Consider the following 19,061-nt stretch of genomic DNA (forward strand, 5'->3'; position numbering starts at 1 on the left):
CCGCCCCCTCGGCGGCAGCCCGCCAGCAGCGCCACAGCAGGCGCGGGGCCGGCTCGCTCCGCGCTGCCTCTCGCCCGCCCGCCCCGCCGCCCCGCCGCCCCGCGCCGCTCCCATGCAGGCCGGCGGCGAGGCAGAAGATGGCTGACTCGCCGGGGCACCCGCGCCCCTGCCCGCCCGCGCCCCCCGCCCGCCCGCCGCCGCCGCCGCCACCGCCGCCACCGCCGCCGCCGCGCTCCCCCCGGGCCCTCCGCGGCGCCGCCTGCCACCACTGAGAGCCGCCGCCGCCGCCGCCGCCCCCCCCCCCCGCGCCCCTCCCGGCCCCCCCAGAGCACCAGCAGCCATTTCATCTCCACCACCAAGTAGGCGCAAAAAATGGCAGAAATGGAGAAAGAAGGGAGACCTCCCGAAAATAAAAGGAGCAGGAAGCCGGCTCACCCGGTGAAGCGGGAGATCAACGAGGAGATGAAGGTAGGTGCCTGTGATGGGGAAGGGAGCGGGGGTCCCCCCCGCCCCCCCGCCTCCGTGCATGGAAATGAAATAAGAAAGGATCTCTTGTCATTTTTTTTTTTTTTGTAGGATGCACTGAATGTGTCTCAACTCCGCCTCCTGGGCTGAAAACAGAGACGAATTCACAGGCTGCAAATCCTGTTCATTGACCAGCTTTGATTTATTTATTTTTTAAAAATAACTCTCCCTCGTTGGGCTTTTAAGCTCCTCGGGTGCCAGTGATGAGCCTTTTTTTTTTTTTTTTTTCTTTTTTTTCTTCTTCTTTCCATAGCCATCCCCTCAGGTAGCTGGGAAGCCCTAAAGTTAGGAAAGAAAGGGACCTCTTTTAAACACTGTATTTCTCTCCTTTTTCAGTAGCCAGCTGCAACTGTGTAATTAAATTGTCAAAGTGAAATGTTACGGTCTGAGCCGCGCATCGTTCTCGCACTTAAGCGCGGAGACCCCTTTTCTCTCCTTCTCCCTCTCGCCGCCTCCTCTGCTTGACGTGCTCGGCTTCGCAGTTCACCGCAGCGGCAGAGGTCTTGCTGAGGGGTGGCTGTCCGAGGGCAGCTTTTGATGGAAGTCTGTTTACCGTGCGGAGGGCTGAGCTGCCTGATAGGAACCGGTGCCAGTCCAGCTGTGCTCTGGAGGTAGCCTTGAGGCGGCTGCTCCAGATGTTAGGCTGGCTGCGATTGCACAAAAACGTTGTTTCGGGACTTCTTTTATCATTAGGTCGCCGTTCCAGGCTTCACCGGTCCTACTTTTTGCGCCTGTTTTCCACGTCTAATCCATGTCTGTTTGTTTTACGTCTCCAATTCCCCGAAGTTGGGAACAACGTATTTGCGAGACTTCAGCTGAACTTGTTGTTGTTGTTTAATGCGCAGATAAAGTGACTAAAACGGCATAGTCTGGTTATGGATAAAGCTGCTGACATTTAATTTGACTGTGATTTATTAAAAGGCTGATTGTAAGTGGAGGACTGCCTGTAAAATGTCACACATTCACATAGTATCTGTACTATATAGGCGAGTATAGAAATATGTGTGATGCCTGGTGAAAATATCCTTGCTTTTCGGAGCATTGATCACCCGTTGTAAAATTAAACGGGATTCCACAATCCCCTCCCCTCTCCCCTCTTTTGCACACCACTAATTTCGGTTAGGTGCCCTTTCCAGCCTAAGGCAGGCGTTCTTGCTCCCGCTGCCTGTGTAATGAGTGTGTACACAGTTCTGCATGCACATCAACTGGAAATGTGGACAAGAGTAGTATTAGGGCAACAAACAAAATAACAGTGTCGGTGCATCTCTTTGGAAACAAACCGTACTAGTTTCAAGTTCTGAGGAGCGGTATTATTCTTTGCGAGATATATGACACATCCTATTTTCGGAGAGGGCTCTGTGCAGGCACTGAGGAGTGAGAGTCATTGCTCATTGTAATCCCACATAGTTTTGAGGACTGCAGAGGTCTGTAGTATAGGGCATTAGCCCCTTAGAGCATCGCCTAATGCGATCTATATGGATTGCAGCTTTTAAGTTTCATAGGTTCTAGAATTACAAATTAGCTAATTTTAATCAAAACATGTGAAATGTTATCCTGGCTGGATATAAAGGCTGACTGTGCTGGATCCTCTGGGTTTGTTTTGTTTACTTTGGCTGCAGGCACACTCAGCGGTTTGGGAGATAGTTGTTCTTCTACAGTATAACAGATGTTTGTCTGAAAGGGTGAGGAAGAAACAAAAACAACATTGTGTGAAGGAGAAAAATTACACAATTTTAAACTAATGCTTTGGTATTCAGCACTGGTGTTAACCTTCGTGTAGAGAGTTTCTCTTTTTTAATCATGGGTAGCTGCTTAAGGTTAGAAACCTCAAGATTCCAGCTGACTTAAAAATTAAAGGCAGGTAGAAACAGCATTTTGAACCAATGTGATTTCTGGTGGACAGTTAGATAGCTGATGGCAGAACCTTTCACAAAACACAGGCCACCTTTCAATGTAAACTATGCTATATCTGCTATGCATTTTTAGTGGGACAGTTGGCTGCTATCATCCAAGAATGAGAAAGAGAGGGGGGAAAAAAATAAGTGGTTTGAATTTTTGAGTGGTTGAGGAAGTTAAAATCCTGTGGTGATCATTTACTCTTTTTCTTTACTGATATATTAAGATGTCTGGTTGTTCTTCATAAACCTGAGGAATACAATAATGTAACAAATTGGTTACACTGTGCAAAATGTTTGCAGTGAAATGACAGAGGGAGCACAATGTGCCCTTGTGTAGGTTCATATCTGTAATGTTCAAACAGGCTGACTGTTTCCCTTCATCTGAACTGCTTTCATCTGGACCAGTGTAAAATAAGCTCTGGTAAGTAATCACGGCAGAGCAGAAAGAAAGGAATGTATACAGCAATAGACAGCCTAAGCTGTAAAAACTGTAACCCGAGTATCAGCAGCAGATCAGATATCAAGGCTTTAAGGTAGGGGAAATGAAAGAGATGAAGGGGAGGAAAAGACAAGAGAGGGAATGGAAAAGTCAGCTTGGAAAGTGAAGGAGAAGTAGGAGGGCCCCCTCAGGGAAATTTGGCTCAGGGATTAGAGAATTTTATCATGGTGTACAGTGACCTACTCAGGTTTCAGCCCACATTGGATCAAATTGCCTCCCTTTGCTAGCAGAAAGAAGAAGGACTGGTGTATATGTGATTTTTTTTTTTTTTTTTTTTTTCCCTTTCGGATAATAAAAAGGCCATTGGTACAAGTGTCTATTTTAAGTACAGCAAATGTAAGGCACTATGAATGAGCAATAAAATTACCTCATCACAGAGACTTACTTCAAGATTTGCTGTTTGATACAGTCAGATATTTACTCGAGAAGGATCACGACACCTAACTGCTTGGTTTGGTGTCTTCCAACAGTAGTGTCACATCTCGGTTTTAACATGACTGGATGGATATTCAGGTTGCTTGCTGTTTCCTTATGCCAGATATTAAGTTGCATTTTTGTTATCGCTAACCTAATGTACATGATGGTTATAACAAATTTTAATTTGATACAGTGTTGTGTGCAAAAAGTACATGACTCTGCAGAGTTTTCTGATATTACATTTCAATGAAAAATATATTCTGGAGGAACTGTTTTGTTTCGCTGTGACCTTCACAGCCTCTCTTTCTTTTTTCTAGTTATTTTTTTTCTTTGTCCCCCTTCCTCCTGCAGGTGATACTTTTCATTTTTTCTTCCAAAGGTAGCATTGTTAGCTTCATGCTTTGGAAGAAGAGCAGATAGTTATTCTGAAATTCAGTTCAGTGCCATTTCTCACTTGCTGGTGAATAACAGAACACCTAACAGATCCAAAGCTATTGTAATCAGGGAACCCAGTACTATTTTGACACCAAAATACTTTTTACAGCTTAACTGATGAAAGCACTAGTCAAGGTGTGGTGATGGCTTCCCCATCCATCCCTCCTCAGTTTACGTCCATTTGCCATCCCGCTGCCAGGCAGCAGTGCCTCTCAGGAGGAACAGCCGGGTGCTCCGCAATGTTGTGAAATGAAGTTACATCCAGTACTGGGTTGCACTGGAAGTTCTCCTGAACAAACAGGACAATGTATCTGCGTGTCTCTGTCAGTTGAAAGGCGAGCAATTAATTTGCGCTGTAATTTCACAGGGCCGCTCCATGTGCCCAAGGAGTTTACTGTCTATAAATATTCTCAATAACTAATTTGTATCTAAAATTGGCCTTCGTTCCTGATGCCTAGAGCTTAAGACAGCCCCATCTGTTATAGTTTAATAGTAAACTCATCAGAAGATCTTTCAGTTTAGTGTTTCAATATTCCCTGTTTGGCATTTAAAAGTACTACTGTCAGAAGGAGGAAAGCGGTGAAGCAGGCATAGCAGCGCTGTGCCTGGAGTGAGCCAGATCGCTCGGAGCACTCCGAAGATTCCAAGGAAACTCCTCCCTTCTCTCCTGAAAAGCAAAAAAATGTCTTTGGGAAAGTGGAAAAGCAGACAGACTTTATCAGTTGTACTACTTCAGGAGATTGAGGTGGAGGAGTTTTTTTGCGGAGTCTGTGTGGAAGGAGCTTTGTGGGATGGCTGCAAAAGGGAGTTGCATTGTCTGCACAGGGAGCCTCACCTGCCTGTGCACTGCAGAAATAGTGCTTCCCCAAACAAAGTGGGTGTTATAGAACCAAACGTGTATGTGGGAGGACAAAGGAAATTACAGCATGAAAAAATTTTGCTTTCTGATAGCATAAAGGTCTAACCATAAAATTCATCATGGTGACAACATAAATAAGCAAAGAAAGTGAGGACTGGTAAAATAAAAAAAAAATCAAGTTTGTATTGTGACTGTAGAAACATTTTTCTTTTCTTGGTGCAGTGAAAGCGAAAAGTGAATTTGTGGGGCTTTGCACTGAGTGGGTTATGCAGGCAAGGAAATGGAGTGGAGCCACTGTGCTTCCTCCTAGATCTGAAATAAACATTCAGCAGCAAAACCTAGAAGAAAATGAGTCTGACAGACTCATTCTCCCCTGCGTTTCCTGCCTCCGTGTTTGCCAGGCCTCGTTCGGTGAAGCCAGGCCTTGCCCCCTGTGAATAAGGTTCATAGAGAAGGAAAGGCAAGAGGTCTAAGATGGAAAGAGAAGCATGGCTTAGCTTCAGAATGTATTAATTAGCGAAGATTTGGGAAAATGATGCATTGCAATGTAAAAAATCAAGCTGCAGGTGTACTGTTACAATGAAATTAATCCTAAAGCGGGAATAAATGTGACTATATTTTTACTGTCTAGCATATAAGTCAGTCTCACAAAGGAGAGAAACCACAGTCTGGCGAGTCAACACACTCTTCTTCATCCTTCCCATGAATAGGAAGCAAATTCAAGTCAAAATACCAATGAGCATAATAGTTAATTAGTTATCCTGTCTCTTCCAGAAGGGAGGATGTTTCTGTATAGCACAAGAATAGAGGAATCATACAGTTAAAACATGCAAATTACACATTGCCCCACAGTGGTGATAAGTGGTTTGGGACTTAGCAGGGGGCAAAAAAAGAATTGCTGCCTATTAGGAAGGGAGGGCTTTGGCAGTGCTGTGTGACTGGGGCCACTGGAGCATTTTGGGGCCAGTTTCTTTGGCAGGGGTGAGCTGGTTGTGCTGCAGCCGTAGTGAATGCCCTGGCAGTTAGGCAGCTGCGATGGTGTGCTGTCAGCTGGAGGAGCGCAGGAGATTTGGCTCCGGTGGGACGTTAACCGACTGCCTGGGCGCGCTGGCAGCTGTAGAGGTTATCCGTGTTTCCACCGCAGCCTCGGGAGCCTGGCTGCTTGGTGCGTGCACAAGAGGCCGAGCGTGGCGTGGTGGTGTGAGCACAGAAGGATGCAGGGCAGGATTTCTGTGCTTGTCTTCTCAGCTCTGATGCTGGCCCATGCTGTGAGCAGCACCAGGGCTCAGTCTCCTGGTTTTCCCACAGGGGACCGAGCGTTGCCTCCCTGACAGGACAAAGTTAGCGTCCATGCTGTAATTTTACAGTGAAATTCATGGACCTCTGCAGGGCTCTCTTTGGATTCAGTGAGATTTGCTCTGTGCTCAAGGGTCCCAGTTCAGCAGCGTGATTGCTGACTTGGGATTTTATGGTTGATGGGCAAGGTTTTCCCTGGTGCGCTGGTCTTTCACATCATCCCAGCCCTCTGACAGGGCTGTGGGGTTGGGGTGGCAGCCTCCATCCTGCAGACCCTCCAGATCCTTTTGGGGAATGAGTCTGAAAGCAGGCATGGACTAGCTCTCTGCTGTCCTGTTCCTGCAAAGGATTGGAATTGCAGCTCCTTGCACATTGTCCATCTGGTCATCCACACTCATCTTCACATCTTCTCCCTGGGCTTTGGTAGGTCCATCATCTCTCAGTTCAGCTGGTTCCTGTCTAGCCCGCTTCATTGCTGCTTCTTCTGCTCTCCTGCTCCAACCTTAGGTCCCACATTCTTGCTTTTCTCAAGCACCATTGTTACAATCATCAACCTTCCTTTCACTAAGCCTTTGAAGCTTGTACATCTTTCAGTGAGGTTCTGCTCTGCATGTACAGGTTGTGTATTAATTGACTTGCTTCCTTTCCTTCATCAAGAACTGCACTTTTTTGCCTCTTTCCCCCCCTCCCCCACATTCACACAGAGAAAAATTCACATCTCATCTCATCATCTCATCATTTGTGTTTTGTCTATTGGCACCACACTGGTCTTTACAAATCCCATCTTGTCACCGTATCTTGGATCCACATAGATTTGGCGTTCCATTGAAATGGAAGTAGGGAGAATACATGGAAACAATGAAAGAATAGTGGTCAGCTTCAGGGCAGCAGCTTCAGCAATGACATGACCTGTGTGACCATCATCTCGGCTGACAGGATGTTAGACATCGCTGCAAATGGGTATTGTAGTCAGGAGACTGAGGGAAGGTGATATTGTAGTTCCGTGGGATGCCCATCTATGTGAGAGAGTTAGTGTGGAAGAAAGCATTTCTCAGCTTTGACTACCAGCTTGCTAAAGATGGGATCATGCACTTGGTTTGCAGTGTATAAAGTGCTGTGTAATGAAGCCCTGGCTGTTAGCCACTGAGAGAATAGTATTAAGAGTGATCAGCATCAATGTAATAGGTGTGATAAATTAAGAAGGAGAATGGCTTAATGTTTTTTGTACCCAAGCATCCTCGTTGAGAAGTCATGGTGTTAAAAAGGTGCTTGCTTTTGTTACTGCTAATATGCAACCTCATTGTAATCTCATTGAAGTTAGTAGGAAAGACCCCAGTGATTTTTATTTTTTTTTTAAAGTCAAGTGTTAGTGATGGGTAATTTCAAAATCAAATGTATTTTTTGTCATTATGAGTGTTCATTTTTGTGCATCACTCATCATGGATAGTGAAAATGAGACTTGAAAGGTAGTTAAACTTTGTGCCATTGCAAACCCAACCATTGCTTTGACTGTGTTCTGAAGAGACATATACATGTATGGATTTTCAGGAAAAATAAACATATGTACAGCCTTGCTTACATATTCCTTGACAAGTAATTAGAAGTTAGTCATTGCCTGTGTTGATCAACAGTGCAAATAAAACACAAAGCATCCACAGGAGGCAAATTCAGAGCTACTCAATTAATTTGGTTGCATGGGGTTTAAGTCAGGAAGACTTTGTCAATTGGTCTCTACCTTGCTAGATTAGTCTCTTGGGCTGCGTCTCCATAGTTGAAATTTAGCAAAGCAAGGGAAGCAGGCAGAGCTTGCATTTGGGCCTCCATGGACCCCTTCAGATCATTCTGGGTGAGCTGCAGTGGTGAGGTTTCACTCCCCATCTCCAGGTTATTCCGTTATTGGATTCCCATGGGTTAGAGACAGGGTTAGTGCATTGAGACTTTCAGCACTGAGAGAGAAGTTTTCTAAAAAGCTAAAAAACCAACAAAAACTTTAGAAAAATTTCCCATTTTTGCTAGTATTTAAAATGCAACACTGCATCATTCAAATGAGAGTTTAAATACATATTGTAGAAATGAGTGTAGGTGTTAGCCACATTACACAACATTGTACTCATTGTTGCAAACTCTAGTAGTGACATAGTTCAGACATAATGGGCTGTCATAATGCTGACACTAGAGGTAGAGGTGGAACGATGCAATGTTTTCCGGCAATTCGGGGCTGCAGAGGACAGCCACAGAATCAGCAGGAGGTCAAGTGAAAATGGAAGGGGGGAAAAAACAAAAGGAAATTGATGCTCCAGGGGTCTGCTGTGGGTTTTTGTTTTGGTTTTTCTTTTCCTGAAATGTGTGTTTGTAGCACAATTGCACAGATGATACTCCTGGAAGAGTACAAATTACTCGTGCTTATTGCTTATAGCTGCTTTACAGCGCTCCTTGAGTGACAGGAACACCTATGCAATCTGGTGTGATCAATGAGTGCGCGGCTCTGACGTTCTGGGGCAGAGTACCTGCTGTAGCTTTGAATTCGGAAGCAATTATCATTTGATTAATTTTATTTATTTATTTAAATGACTGAAGAATTGCTGTGTTCTATCATTAGACTTGCTCCCACTCAAAAATTAAGCTAGAGCAGTTACTAGACAAAATCTAGCAACCTGCAAATTTGACACGTACCATTTGTTTTGAATTGGTGTCGTATTCTCCTTATTCCTTTGCCAGTAGCCAGAGTCCCAGGAGATGGTGCTTATCAGGAGCATTATTTTAGATGTCAAGATCTTACAGGAAAGTGAAGTTTGGAATTTGTTCTGAAAGAGTGGTAATAAAAAAATGCGGAGACCAAATAGAAAGGCTTTGTGTGTGGCTTTTTTGTTTCATTTTATAGTTGTCATATTACTTTAATCTGATCTTTGACATCACAATAATTCATTAGCTGGTTTCCTTTGGTAGTTTCCTAAATCCGTAAGCTGTACAGCTCCATGGCACTATTTGGTTTCAGAAAGCTTTGTCGCCTGGCGCAGATTTCTTAACTTACTCCACTAAATCTCCTGGCCCAGTAATGAGCATTTTCTACAGAAATATTTTTGCCACATGACCTAGAGGACGTGTTTTTAATAGAATTTGAGAGTTATGACAGTCATGTTCCATATTTTGCATTTCCATACAAACATAAAATGTAACCACACGGCTGCTTGGAAATTGGTTTGAAAATAAATATGGCAAAACTGAGAAAGGTTTTCTTAAACAAATATAAGAGATGTTTATATGAGACGTTATGGTAAAATGCTTTCATGGTGAAGAGTTTTTAAGTGGTTTGACTATGCAAGGGCTTATAACTGAGGAAGAACGTCTGTGCTGTGATTTTATTTGATTTGGTTCATGGGCACCTCAAGGAACTGTAATTGTGTCAGTGACCTGCTCCAGCTGAAAAGACTGTAGCACAGTAAGATTGATTAACTGCTGGTTTTCTGTTATTCTCTTGCTGCAGTCTTAAATATTTTATGGCAACACAGACAAGTTTGTGTGACGAATGTATGTTAAAATATTTCTGACGTTGAGTGCCAGAGCAGAAGTCATAAATAACTCTCCTTTTCATTTTCTTTAAATTACAGATGTATGAGTCTCTGTCATAATTACATGTGCCAGTCGGAGATTTAAATGCATTACACTTTATGCACTTGACTTATGAAACGAACATTAGTCGTTGAGGAGGTGGGCCAAACCTGACACTTCCTCATGTAGCACAGATACGGTTCGATTTATGCAGTCCTCCCTTCCTTCCAAATGGTTATTGATTACATAAATAAGTAGGTAATTTTTCTCTTTCAGAACTTTGCAGAAAACACTATGAATGAGCTCCTTGGCTGGTATGGTTATGATAAGGTTGAATTGAAAGATGGAGAAGATATTGAATTCAGGAACTACTCAGCAGATGGGGAAAGCCGCCAGCACATTTCTGTTCTCAAAGGTAATGAGACTTCATGTTTCTGTGTTCATGCAAAGAAGGATTAATATCTCAACCTGTCTGAATTGGCGTGGATTGGGAAGCGTGTTCTGCTGCTTGCTTTGTGGTTGGTTTACGTAAAAATATTGGAGAGTGCCTTCTAGTATGAGGAAGCCAATAGGATACAAGGGAAATCACTTAACAAAATTGCTGTTAGTAGGCACTTACTAATATATCTTCACAAATAATACCTTTTGTGAGTCAGTTGAAAGTCATGTACCTGTGGTACCAATAAACTGCTCACAACTGGGAAAAAGAGGGAGCACTTTCTTAGCAGTGTGGCTTTCGGGAACCCTTTTGCTTTCAAAACGAAGGCATTTTAAAATGCTGAAAGATTCTGAGCTGCAGTATTCACGTGTGTAGGAACAAGTGTGAATGTTCACAAAGGGCTCCTCATCCATGTTTGTACTATACTGTCTTCTGCAAGTGCTGTAGAAGTTCTCCAGGGACAGGATTTGTTTGGGACAGTGCTGGATCTTTGTGATTCAAAATGCGAAGGATGGGATCCAGTCTGTTTGTTCAGCCATTCAGTTGTTGCCTATTGACTCCTGAGTCGCAGGGGATGGGTAGGGACTTGTCATCAGAGTGAAGAGGAGAGTAGGAAATTGCTTATCTTGACTTATCTTGACTTATCCAGCAAGAGTTCCTCAAAGGTGAGGTAAAGAGAGGAAATTACATCAGCTTTTATGCTCCTGGACTGCCATTTCTCACTGCGTTTGTGGCCAGCAGCATTTGGGTTTTCTTTCTGATGGCCAGCAGCAGCACTGTATTCAGTGAGTGTTACAATGAGTACGATACCAGAGAGACCAGTTCTGAAGGACTGATGGCTAGAAAAAAGGTGGAAAAAGGAGAAGTAAGGTGAAACAACCTAATTGTGTTAAAACGGAATGTTTTCAGCTTCTTAGTTCTACAGTGACATTGGGGATCAATATTTATTTTTCATTGAAAATGCAATGTCATTAAGCCACCTTTGAAGAAACTTGTTCCTGTGTAGAAATGTGATTCATTTATCTATATTTTAATAAATAGATCTTTTATTAAATGATTAGTGACTCCAGTCTATGCCTGATGAAATTTGTGACATACTTTTTTTATGGACACATGATAGAAATCATATGTTGTATGTACCAAACAAAGATGTTGAATACATGTGACAGGTAGAAATTTTTGGTGTATGCAGTCTATGGGAAGGAAAAAAGTGTGTTTCTTTTTCTGAGAAATGGGAGGAGAGGAAATAATAAGAATCAAGTCCTGCCCCATAGCTAACTGAGGTGCATTAGAGAAATTCCTACAAATAAGAATCCTGAGGTGATTTAGGATTAAGGAATTAGAATAACTGTCATTGCACACTTTGCTGTAATTTCAATATTTTGTTCTTTTCTTTAAATCCTTTCCATTACTACTACTCATATTATTGATAGACAATTAGGAATTCTTTTATTTTTCAGATTATGCTTGCATTGGTGAAGTCACAGTACACTGAGTGTGATCACCTTGCAAACAGTAGAAGTAAAGGACAGGAATAGGGTGTCATTGATTAAATTGGGCATACTAAGGATATGCATGACAAAATAATCCCACCTTTTGGGGGGAAAAAAAAGTGTGAGTTTGATTTTAAAAAACGAAGCATTTCTGAAGAATACTGGAAAGTATCCATTTTTTTAAAAGGGAAAATATCTTGGGGTTTTTGTGCACTCTTCTTGTATTAGGGTAAGTAATTTAATGAACGGATTGGTGAAAATATGTAGGGCCATTTAAGAAATACATTTGTCATACTGTACGATGTGTTCTTTGTGTTTTACAGAAAATTCTTTGCCAAAACCAAAATTACCTGAGGACAGTGTTATTTCACCATACAATATAAACCCAAGCTACCCAGGGCTTGCCACAGGAAATGGACTTTCAGACTCACCAGCAGGGTCAAAGGATCACGGGAATGTACCTATTATTGTCCCATTAATTCCACCACCTTTCATAAAGCCACCAGCAGGTAAATCCTAATGAACATTTAAAAATGGTTACTGTCATTGACACGGCCCGAGATTGCTAGATCATGATGCCTTAGTAAGAGGGCTGATTTCAAAATGTTTAAAAACCGGTTGCAGGGAATTTTAATACGGAATGGGAGAATGACTTTGTTAGTATTATTGAAAAACTTCTGCAAATGCAATGACAACAGACTTGTGCTGCTTGTGGTGCTCTGCATGCTGGATTATTCTCAGCACTTCAACAACATCTTCTTTTAGAAAAAAAAAAGATTTTGTTCTGATGAATAAAGCCTTTAAATAAATTAATGGAAGATGATTAAATTAAAAATAGGCTCCACGAAGGAAACAGTGAAAGAGACAAAGCCATCAAATCAATATCATATCTTTATATCAGGTTAACAAGCTCATCCTGGGAAAACTGTCTCTTGATTCTCATTGAAATCCCTGACCGTTGTCTCTTGAGGGTTTAATATGATCTTGACTCTACCCAGGAGACTGCACTGAGATGTTTTGCATTTTCATTAGATTTTTATCAGGAGTGATTTTATAACATGCCATTCCTCACAGTTTGCATGAAAAATGATTTATTCCACACTGCATGCTGCTTACCATAATCTGTGAAAGTAACTCTTACGGCTACACCAGGGTGATTAATTGCTGTGTTATTGTTTACTGCTGTACACGGTGTGGTAATTGGTGAATTTAGATAGGAGCAGGCTCAGTCCTGCTTCCATGGACGTCCCTGGGTGTTGTTTTGGGTGCTCTTGGGCGATTGAGGCACCAAGGAGTACAGGGTGACCTGCAATACCTACCCAAGAATGGTAGGTCTCTGCACACAGGGAGACAGCTTGGCTAAAGAGTCCCCACGAGGTGTGAGGATGCTTCTGCAGAGACAGAACAGCTTGTAGAATCAGGTCCCAGGTGTTAGATGGTCACCTCTGCCCTTTGTTGCATTGACTAAAGGTTACTGTGAAATACTGATCGGTCCAAGAAAGTGTTTGCCTGTTGACAGTCGTGTGATAGACTACAGTTGCCCCTCCCAAATTATCTTTATGCCATTGAGTTTTATCTCTAAAGAAGTATACTAATATGCTATGAATAATTTTCAAATGTTACTCAATATGCATTCCCTGCCAAAGACTTTTCATCTATTTTATACGATATTTGCTAATTACCAAAGCTATTTGGGCCCATTCCTGCAGCCTTTACACAGCTAAAGATCTCGGGCCATATGGGCTGGATCCTCAGCTGTTGTTGAGTTGGCCCTAAAGCTTTAATCAAGGGCTTGTGCCATCCCAAGCTATTTTCTCCTCCAATCTGAGTCATGAATGAATCCAGAATGCTGAATTTGTGGTACGCGAACACAAGGCTATAACATGCATTGTGCAAACTGCCACAGTTGCTGGATTTTTATGACATCAAACAAGCAGGAGGAGATGGAACTATGAAGTAGAAAAACAAATTACTGCAACAGTAGTTAAGTGGACACAGGGGAACCTTGGCCAAGTCAACTGCCTTCTGTTCTTTGCCCATCCACCTACCACGTGTGATCCTGGTTCAAATGTACTGCTGACAGTAATGTGCAGAGAAGGCTTTTCGTCAGTATGTTCCAACTTCAGGTTTTTAATTCATTAATTCATAATGAATAGCATTGTTTTACTTGCATAGGGGATATGAATGCATAATCTCTGCCTCCTCTGGCTTTATCCCATGATCAGTAATGAGTGCTAGATTACCATGACTTCTGAGCAGATGAGCATATTTATCTCACCTTTGTTTTAGAGAGCAAAGTTTTGGAGGACTGGAGGGGGAGGAGAACCACAACCTTTGTGGGATTTGCAATAAGCATCAGTAGTAATTGTTTTGTTTTATCTTAGGGCGTAGGTGCCCTAGTCATGATCACCCCAAAGAGCCTGGCAAGAAACAACTGGTGAATACAAGTAGAAAAGGGAGTACAAAGGAGCCAGCAGAGCCAGTGTGCAAGGCAGTGGTCTTGGCACTGCACTTTGACACCATTTTGTGGGCACTACATCAAAGCAGAAAACTTCATAGTGATACAAAGCCAGACAAGAGTAACTCTGGGGATGTTTTCTCAGAGCCCCTCACAAGCACAGAGGATGTCTTTGGAAACTGCACAAAGGTGCTTCTTTTTGTTGAGCAGGCAAATGAAGAAGACTCACATCATTAATTGCTAAAGCCGAAAGTCAACATTTTCAACAAGGGAAGAGACAGGCTATGACTGACCTGCCACAAGAACAGAAGCATCTTACATTTGTTTGAGTTAATAAATGAAGAAAGGGGACAGGAGGGAGAGGCAGAAAGAGTCCAAGGGAAAGCTTCAGGGTTAAAATGCTGGGCAGAGAAAGGGATCTTTGCAGCACGTTTTGAGTGGATGTGCATAGGGCAAGGTTACATACAGGCCAGAGAGAAGACCAAGTAGTGATGCGCTGTAATGACCGAGATGCTGAGAATCGGGATGAGCCCATACTTTGTGGATGGATGGGGAAAGCTTTTAGATATTGTACAGGAGAGAAATCTACAAGATTTAAATATAGCTCAAAAGGGAGTGCCCACAGGTGAAAGTGATACCTAAATCATGAAACTGAAGGACAGGAAAGATGATGGTGTGGTCCACCATTATTGAGCAAATACTGTGGAGTGAGCACTCAGGGAGAAATTATTAAGACTTTAATTCTTGCCGTATCGATCTGGAACTGAAGGGTCAGCACCAGTAAAGAAGTGTCAGAGAGACAGGCTGGGGTATTCATTTTGATAGGAGAGCAATGGTCTGGAGAGGATAAGCAGATCCAAGAAACAGTCACAATTAATTATTAGTTGAATAATTTTTGCAGATAAGATTCTATACAGGTAAGAGGGAGAAGAGAAAGACCAGAGCGTGAGGGATGCTCACAGAAGCCTGAAGGGAGAAATAGGAAGGATACTCTGCAACATGCACTGATGTAGCAATTGCAGAGGTAGAAAAAGCACTGGTGGAAGACACAGTCAGGAAGCCAAGGGAAAGAGGATTTCCAGGGAGGCAGATATGATTCATGGTATCAGAAGCAGCTACTAGCTCAGGAAGGAGGAAGAAGGAGTACTGATTCTGAATTATGTCTAGGAAGCAGTCATTGAAGATTTTGGCAGATTAGGTCTTCCTTGAGCATGCTGGAAAACTTTGAACATCATCCTATCTACATTTGTATTTTGTATGAACAGGCTAAAACCTTGAAGAGTTATCAAAATTACCTTTTTTCCCCTCTTGCTCATTTTACACTAAAGTGGGGGTTTTTTTCTTTTGAAAACCAAATAATTCTGAGCAGTCTGACTAAAATTTTATCTCCAAGCTGTTCAGCTTTCTGTTTTAGTCAAATGAAATATTAGGTAAGAATTTGCTTATACAATCCTGGAAAACATTAGACTGCTACCTGACCAAATATAAACAGCTCCAGTAAAGGCACTCTCTCCTTGCTGTACCCCAGAATTACACCCAAAAAAGGCTGAGTTAAATGCATGGGCCCTATGTGATGCACTGACTGTCTACAGACTCAGGTTATGACATGTCAGTGGAGATACTAAATCCAGTCATGGGAAGCCTCCACAAGAAGGATGCCAGTTAGTCAGATCTGGAGACTAGTTGCAAGAGCACTCCGCTGATCTGCACCTCCAGGCAGATAGACCACACTCAGACAGTGCCCAAATCAAATGGGACTTTATCAGTCAACATCAGCTGTCCGACCTGCATCTGGAAGCAAATAAGAAGTCAGTGCAGCCTCCAGAGGGTTGGTGTAATAGTCTCTTTGTGGCTGATAACCGTCCTCCTTGCCCAGCAAGTTGGTAGCTATGTTTAGTGCCAGCAGCAGATTCTGAGTGATCTTCAGGGTTAGTCTCGAGTACAACCCATTGCAAGAAACTGATGCTAAGATTAGTTCTGCTTGGTGTTAGAAGATTCTTATTTTCTACACAGCAATGTAAAGAAAGTATTTTTTTCAACTAAAAAATTACATAGAAATAGCAAGGAACAGAAGTGCAATAGCCAGGAATGATCTAGAAATAAAAATCCCACCACAGTTGTGCAGGGTATATGGCCATAGTATGCAGCAAGCAAACAGTCTAACTTATTCTGCAGCCCTTAGTGATAGAGTAAATCTGAGAGGGCACTTGGGGTGACTCTGCCCTTTTGCTCAGACAAGTTTGGACAGCTATTGTTACATGGGATGAAGGAAGGCTAACATCAAGAGTAGTCAAAGAAGAATGCAAAAAATTCTTTCAGGGCAGGTGAGAACATGCTGTCTCCTTTCCCTGGCACCTGCTGGAGGCTGTGGTGTCTCAGTTTCCCCATTTTTTAAAGAGTGATCTTTGGTTTACTTTCTCTTGTGATCCCTGTGGCAGTGCCTCAGTAGGGGAGGTACAACTGCTGCTTGGTGTAGCTTTGAGCATGGGTGCCGGCAAAACCCTTCCCTTTCCTGCCTCCTTCTGCCTACAAGTGGTGCACAGAGCATATCTGCTGTTCTAAGTGTCCCAGACAAGAACTGACTCCCTGCCATGCTGCCCTGCAAGGGGAGGTTGCTGTCAAGAGATGTGGTGGAAGAGGAGGCAGAGAGGATGATACCATGCAGTTGACTGAGCTTTCCAGGGGGGAAAGAAGCACAAGGGAATAATAATGCTCCCTCGTGGATTTTCACAAGATAAGGAGTAGATTTGGGAAAGGAAAAGGGATTTAAATTCTCCATCCCACAGATCAGTGCCTCTATGTAACATTTGGTTCAGTGATTTCCAAATGATAATGATTGGGGTTGTTCCAAAAGTTGTCAGAAACTCGCAAAAGTAAAGGAGGAGTGGGCTGGAGGAACTGTATCTGGTGAGGCAAAATGCCTTACAGGAGGAGCAGAAGCATTTCCAGTGCTGACTACCTTGTCAAATAGGCCTGTGACCTAAGTTGACAAGGAAATGTCATATTCAAATACTAAAGTGAGTAATTAGGTATGGTATAGAAAGGAACAAGTGATTTTCTGTGTTACAGCTTAACATAACTTTAGAATTAAAGTTTACAGGATTTTTTTGTAAATATAAGTGCACATGAGCAACTTGGTGTAACACGTGGGATTAAGCAGAGTCCCTGCCCTACAAACACTCTGGAACTGCCTGGTGTAACCTCTCTCAATATTTAAATTGTATTGGAGGAATCTGGAAGCATAAAATATGATTTAAATGGTAGTTAGCAAGGCAGTAAAAATTAATTCCAAGATCATCTGTCTAAATTCGCTGAAGAATTGGTTCTATGACTGCGTTACCAAGAAGTCTGATTCCAGGCAGAACCCAGTGGCAGTTTTCCTTAAATAAAGACCATATTATCTGATCTAATTAAGTCTATATATTGAGATTTTCATTTTACTATGCTCTGGATGCAGCTTCCGTATTTCCCAAATCTTATTTCAGTTGCTGAACAATGTTACAATTTCTCTAACCGTAGGTTTAGCTCTCTAATAAAGACCACCGCAACAAATCCTATAGTCACTACTCTTCAAAATCTTTCTCTTGTTTTCAGTTTGAAACATCATCTAATTTTCACTGATCATAGGGGTTATTAGTGCCTGGGTTTTAAAATGCCAATGGTTGCCAGGATGCCTGCCCCATCTAGTCCACTGTTGATGTCTTTTGCTCTCTGTGGAGGGCAAAGTGTTTCCTTTGTGCTAAGAAGAAAATCACAAAGTCCACGTATGTGCTTTAATAGCATATATTCAAAATACACAGGGAGTTCCCCCCTTATTAGCTGAAATAGGTGCTTTTTTGTTTATGTGTTTAAAACCTGCCTAAATGCCAGCTTTTATTTGTGTTGTGCATTCAGTCCTTACTGAACTATGCATGAGAATGTGCCTCAACTCATGCATAGAAAACGTAGGCAAGCCATGGTTCCCCAAAACAATTTTTTAAAAGGAACTGGGACGCTTTGCTTTATTGGCAGAATAGTGAACTTCAAGAGACTGGTCCTTAAAAGGAAATGCATTGTAGAGACCCTGAGGTATTTCCATAGTGATGGCTGCAGCAAGCTTTCTATTGTCAGCCCCATTTTTTAATCTTCCTCTTGCAATTACTTTTTCCAAGGTACTTTTTGTACCTTAAGTTTGTCACACACCCCATCTATTTAGAGGATCAGCACTTAAGTGCTACCACAAGGGAATCTGCAGCAATGTCTCAGGAGTTTTGTTCATTTTTCAGTTTGAGATTAATCAGATAAAGCATCTCGTATGTAAGAAAAATGACTGCGATGGTGCTTCTGTCTTGCTTGGGATCATCAACCTCAGAAACTGCTTTGAGATGAAAAATCTGAATACATGCTATTTGGTTTTCTTCAATGGCAAGCTGGGGTTTCAGGAGCGGCAGGCGGGTAACTCAGAATTAACCATTCTGAAATCCTGGCAGGTCCCAGTGGAATGCTGCAGATGCTAGAGTCAAGTTAAGATCTTTGACCTTTGATCTAGAGTCAAGTTTAAGGTCTTTGAAAAGGAAGTTTTGCAGCTTTTCATTAGAAACTGGTAGTGAAAGCAGCTGAAACATTTAAAGATGTATGACAGTGGATTGAGCGCAGTTCCCAGCATGGGGTAAAAGGACTTATTCTAGCTTGCCCCAAAAAACCCTGGGCTCCAAACTGCCTGTGTGAGGGGGTGAGACGCAGCAACAAGAAAAAGAGAGGAAAATGGAAGAAAGCAGTAGAGGGGAGATGTGGCTTCTGATAGCTGTGGTGGAAGGAAACTCATGCCGGGAAGAGATGGGTGGTGGGGAGACACTGAGGAAGGATGGGATGCCAAAATGTTTTCTGTATCAGATCACAGATACAACCACAGCCAAGGTACAGGTTTCACACAGGCTCACTCAGTCTAGGGGACATAGCCTTTGAGATCTCAGTCCCAAACCCTGTGCCCTCCTGGTCTTCCTTCTGCACTGCACAACAGGACTTCTTCAGTACTGCACCTTCAGGAGTGGTATTTTCTTCTTGCCAGAAGAGTTGGGTATCTCCTGCTGAATTTCTTGCAAGGAAATGTGGAAAGTAAGGTTTTGGAGTACCTGCCCATGGATCATCATAATCTGCAGGATTAGAGCTGTAGCTGCATTTAGGTTTACCCAAATTCTTGAAACTGGAGTTAAA

General features: G+C 42.6%; 1 protein-coding gene across 5 annotated transcripts in view; it reads left to right on the top strand.

Annotated features, from left to right (window-relative positions):
- The first annotated feature begins 330 nt into the window (after positions 1-330).
- The window catches only part of SOBP (sine oculis binding protein homolog), a 119,472-nt gene continuing 100,741 nt past the window's right edge, over positions 331-19,061 (top strand). For 2 of the 5 annotated variants that reach the window (XM_074862225.1, XM_074862226.1), the window contains exons 1-3: positions 331-468; positions 9,755-9,893; positions 11,734-11,919. In XM_074862225.1, coding sequence (XP_074718326.1) covers positions 373-468; positions 9,755-9,893; positions 11,734-11,919 — 421 coding nt within the window. In that variant the 5' untranslated portion in view covers positions 331-372. Of the gene's footprint in view, positions 469-9,752; positions 9,894-11,733; positions 11,920-19,061 lie in introns of those variants that run through there. The other 3 variants (XM_074862227.1, XM_074862229.1, XM_074862228.1) reach the window with 3 other exon arrangements.

Source organism: Strix uralensis, chromosome 3 (assembly GCF_047716275.1).
Source record: "Strix uralensis isolate ZFMK-TIS-50842 chromosome 3, bStrUra1, whole genome shotgun sequence".
NCBI lineage: Eukaryota > Metazoa > Chordata > Aves > Strigiformes > Strigidae > Strix > Strix uralensis.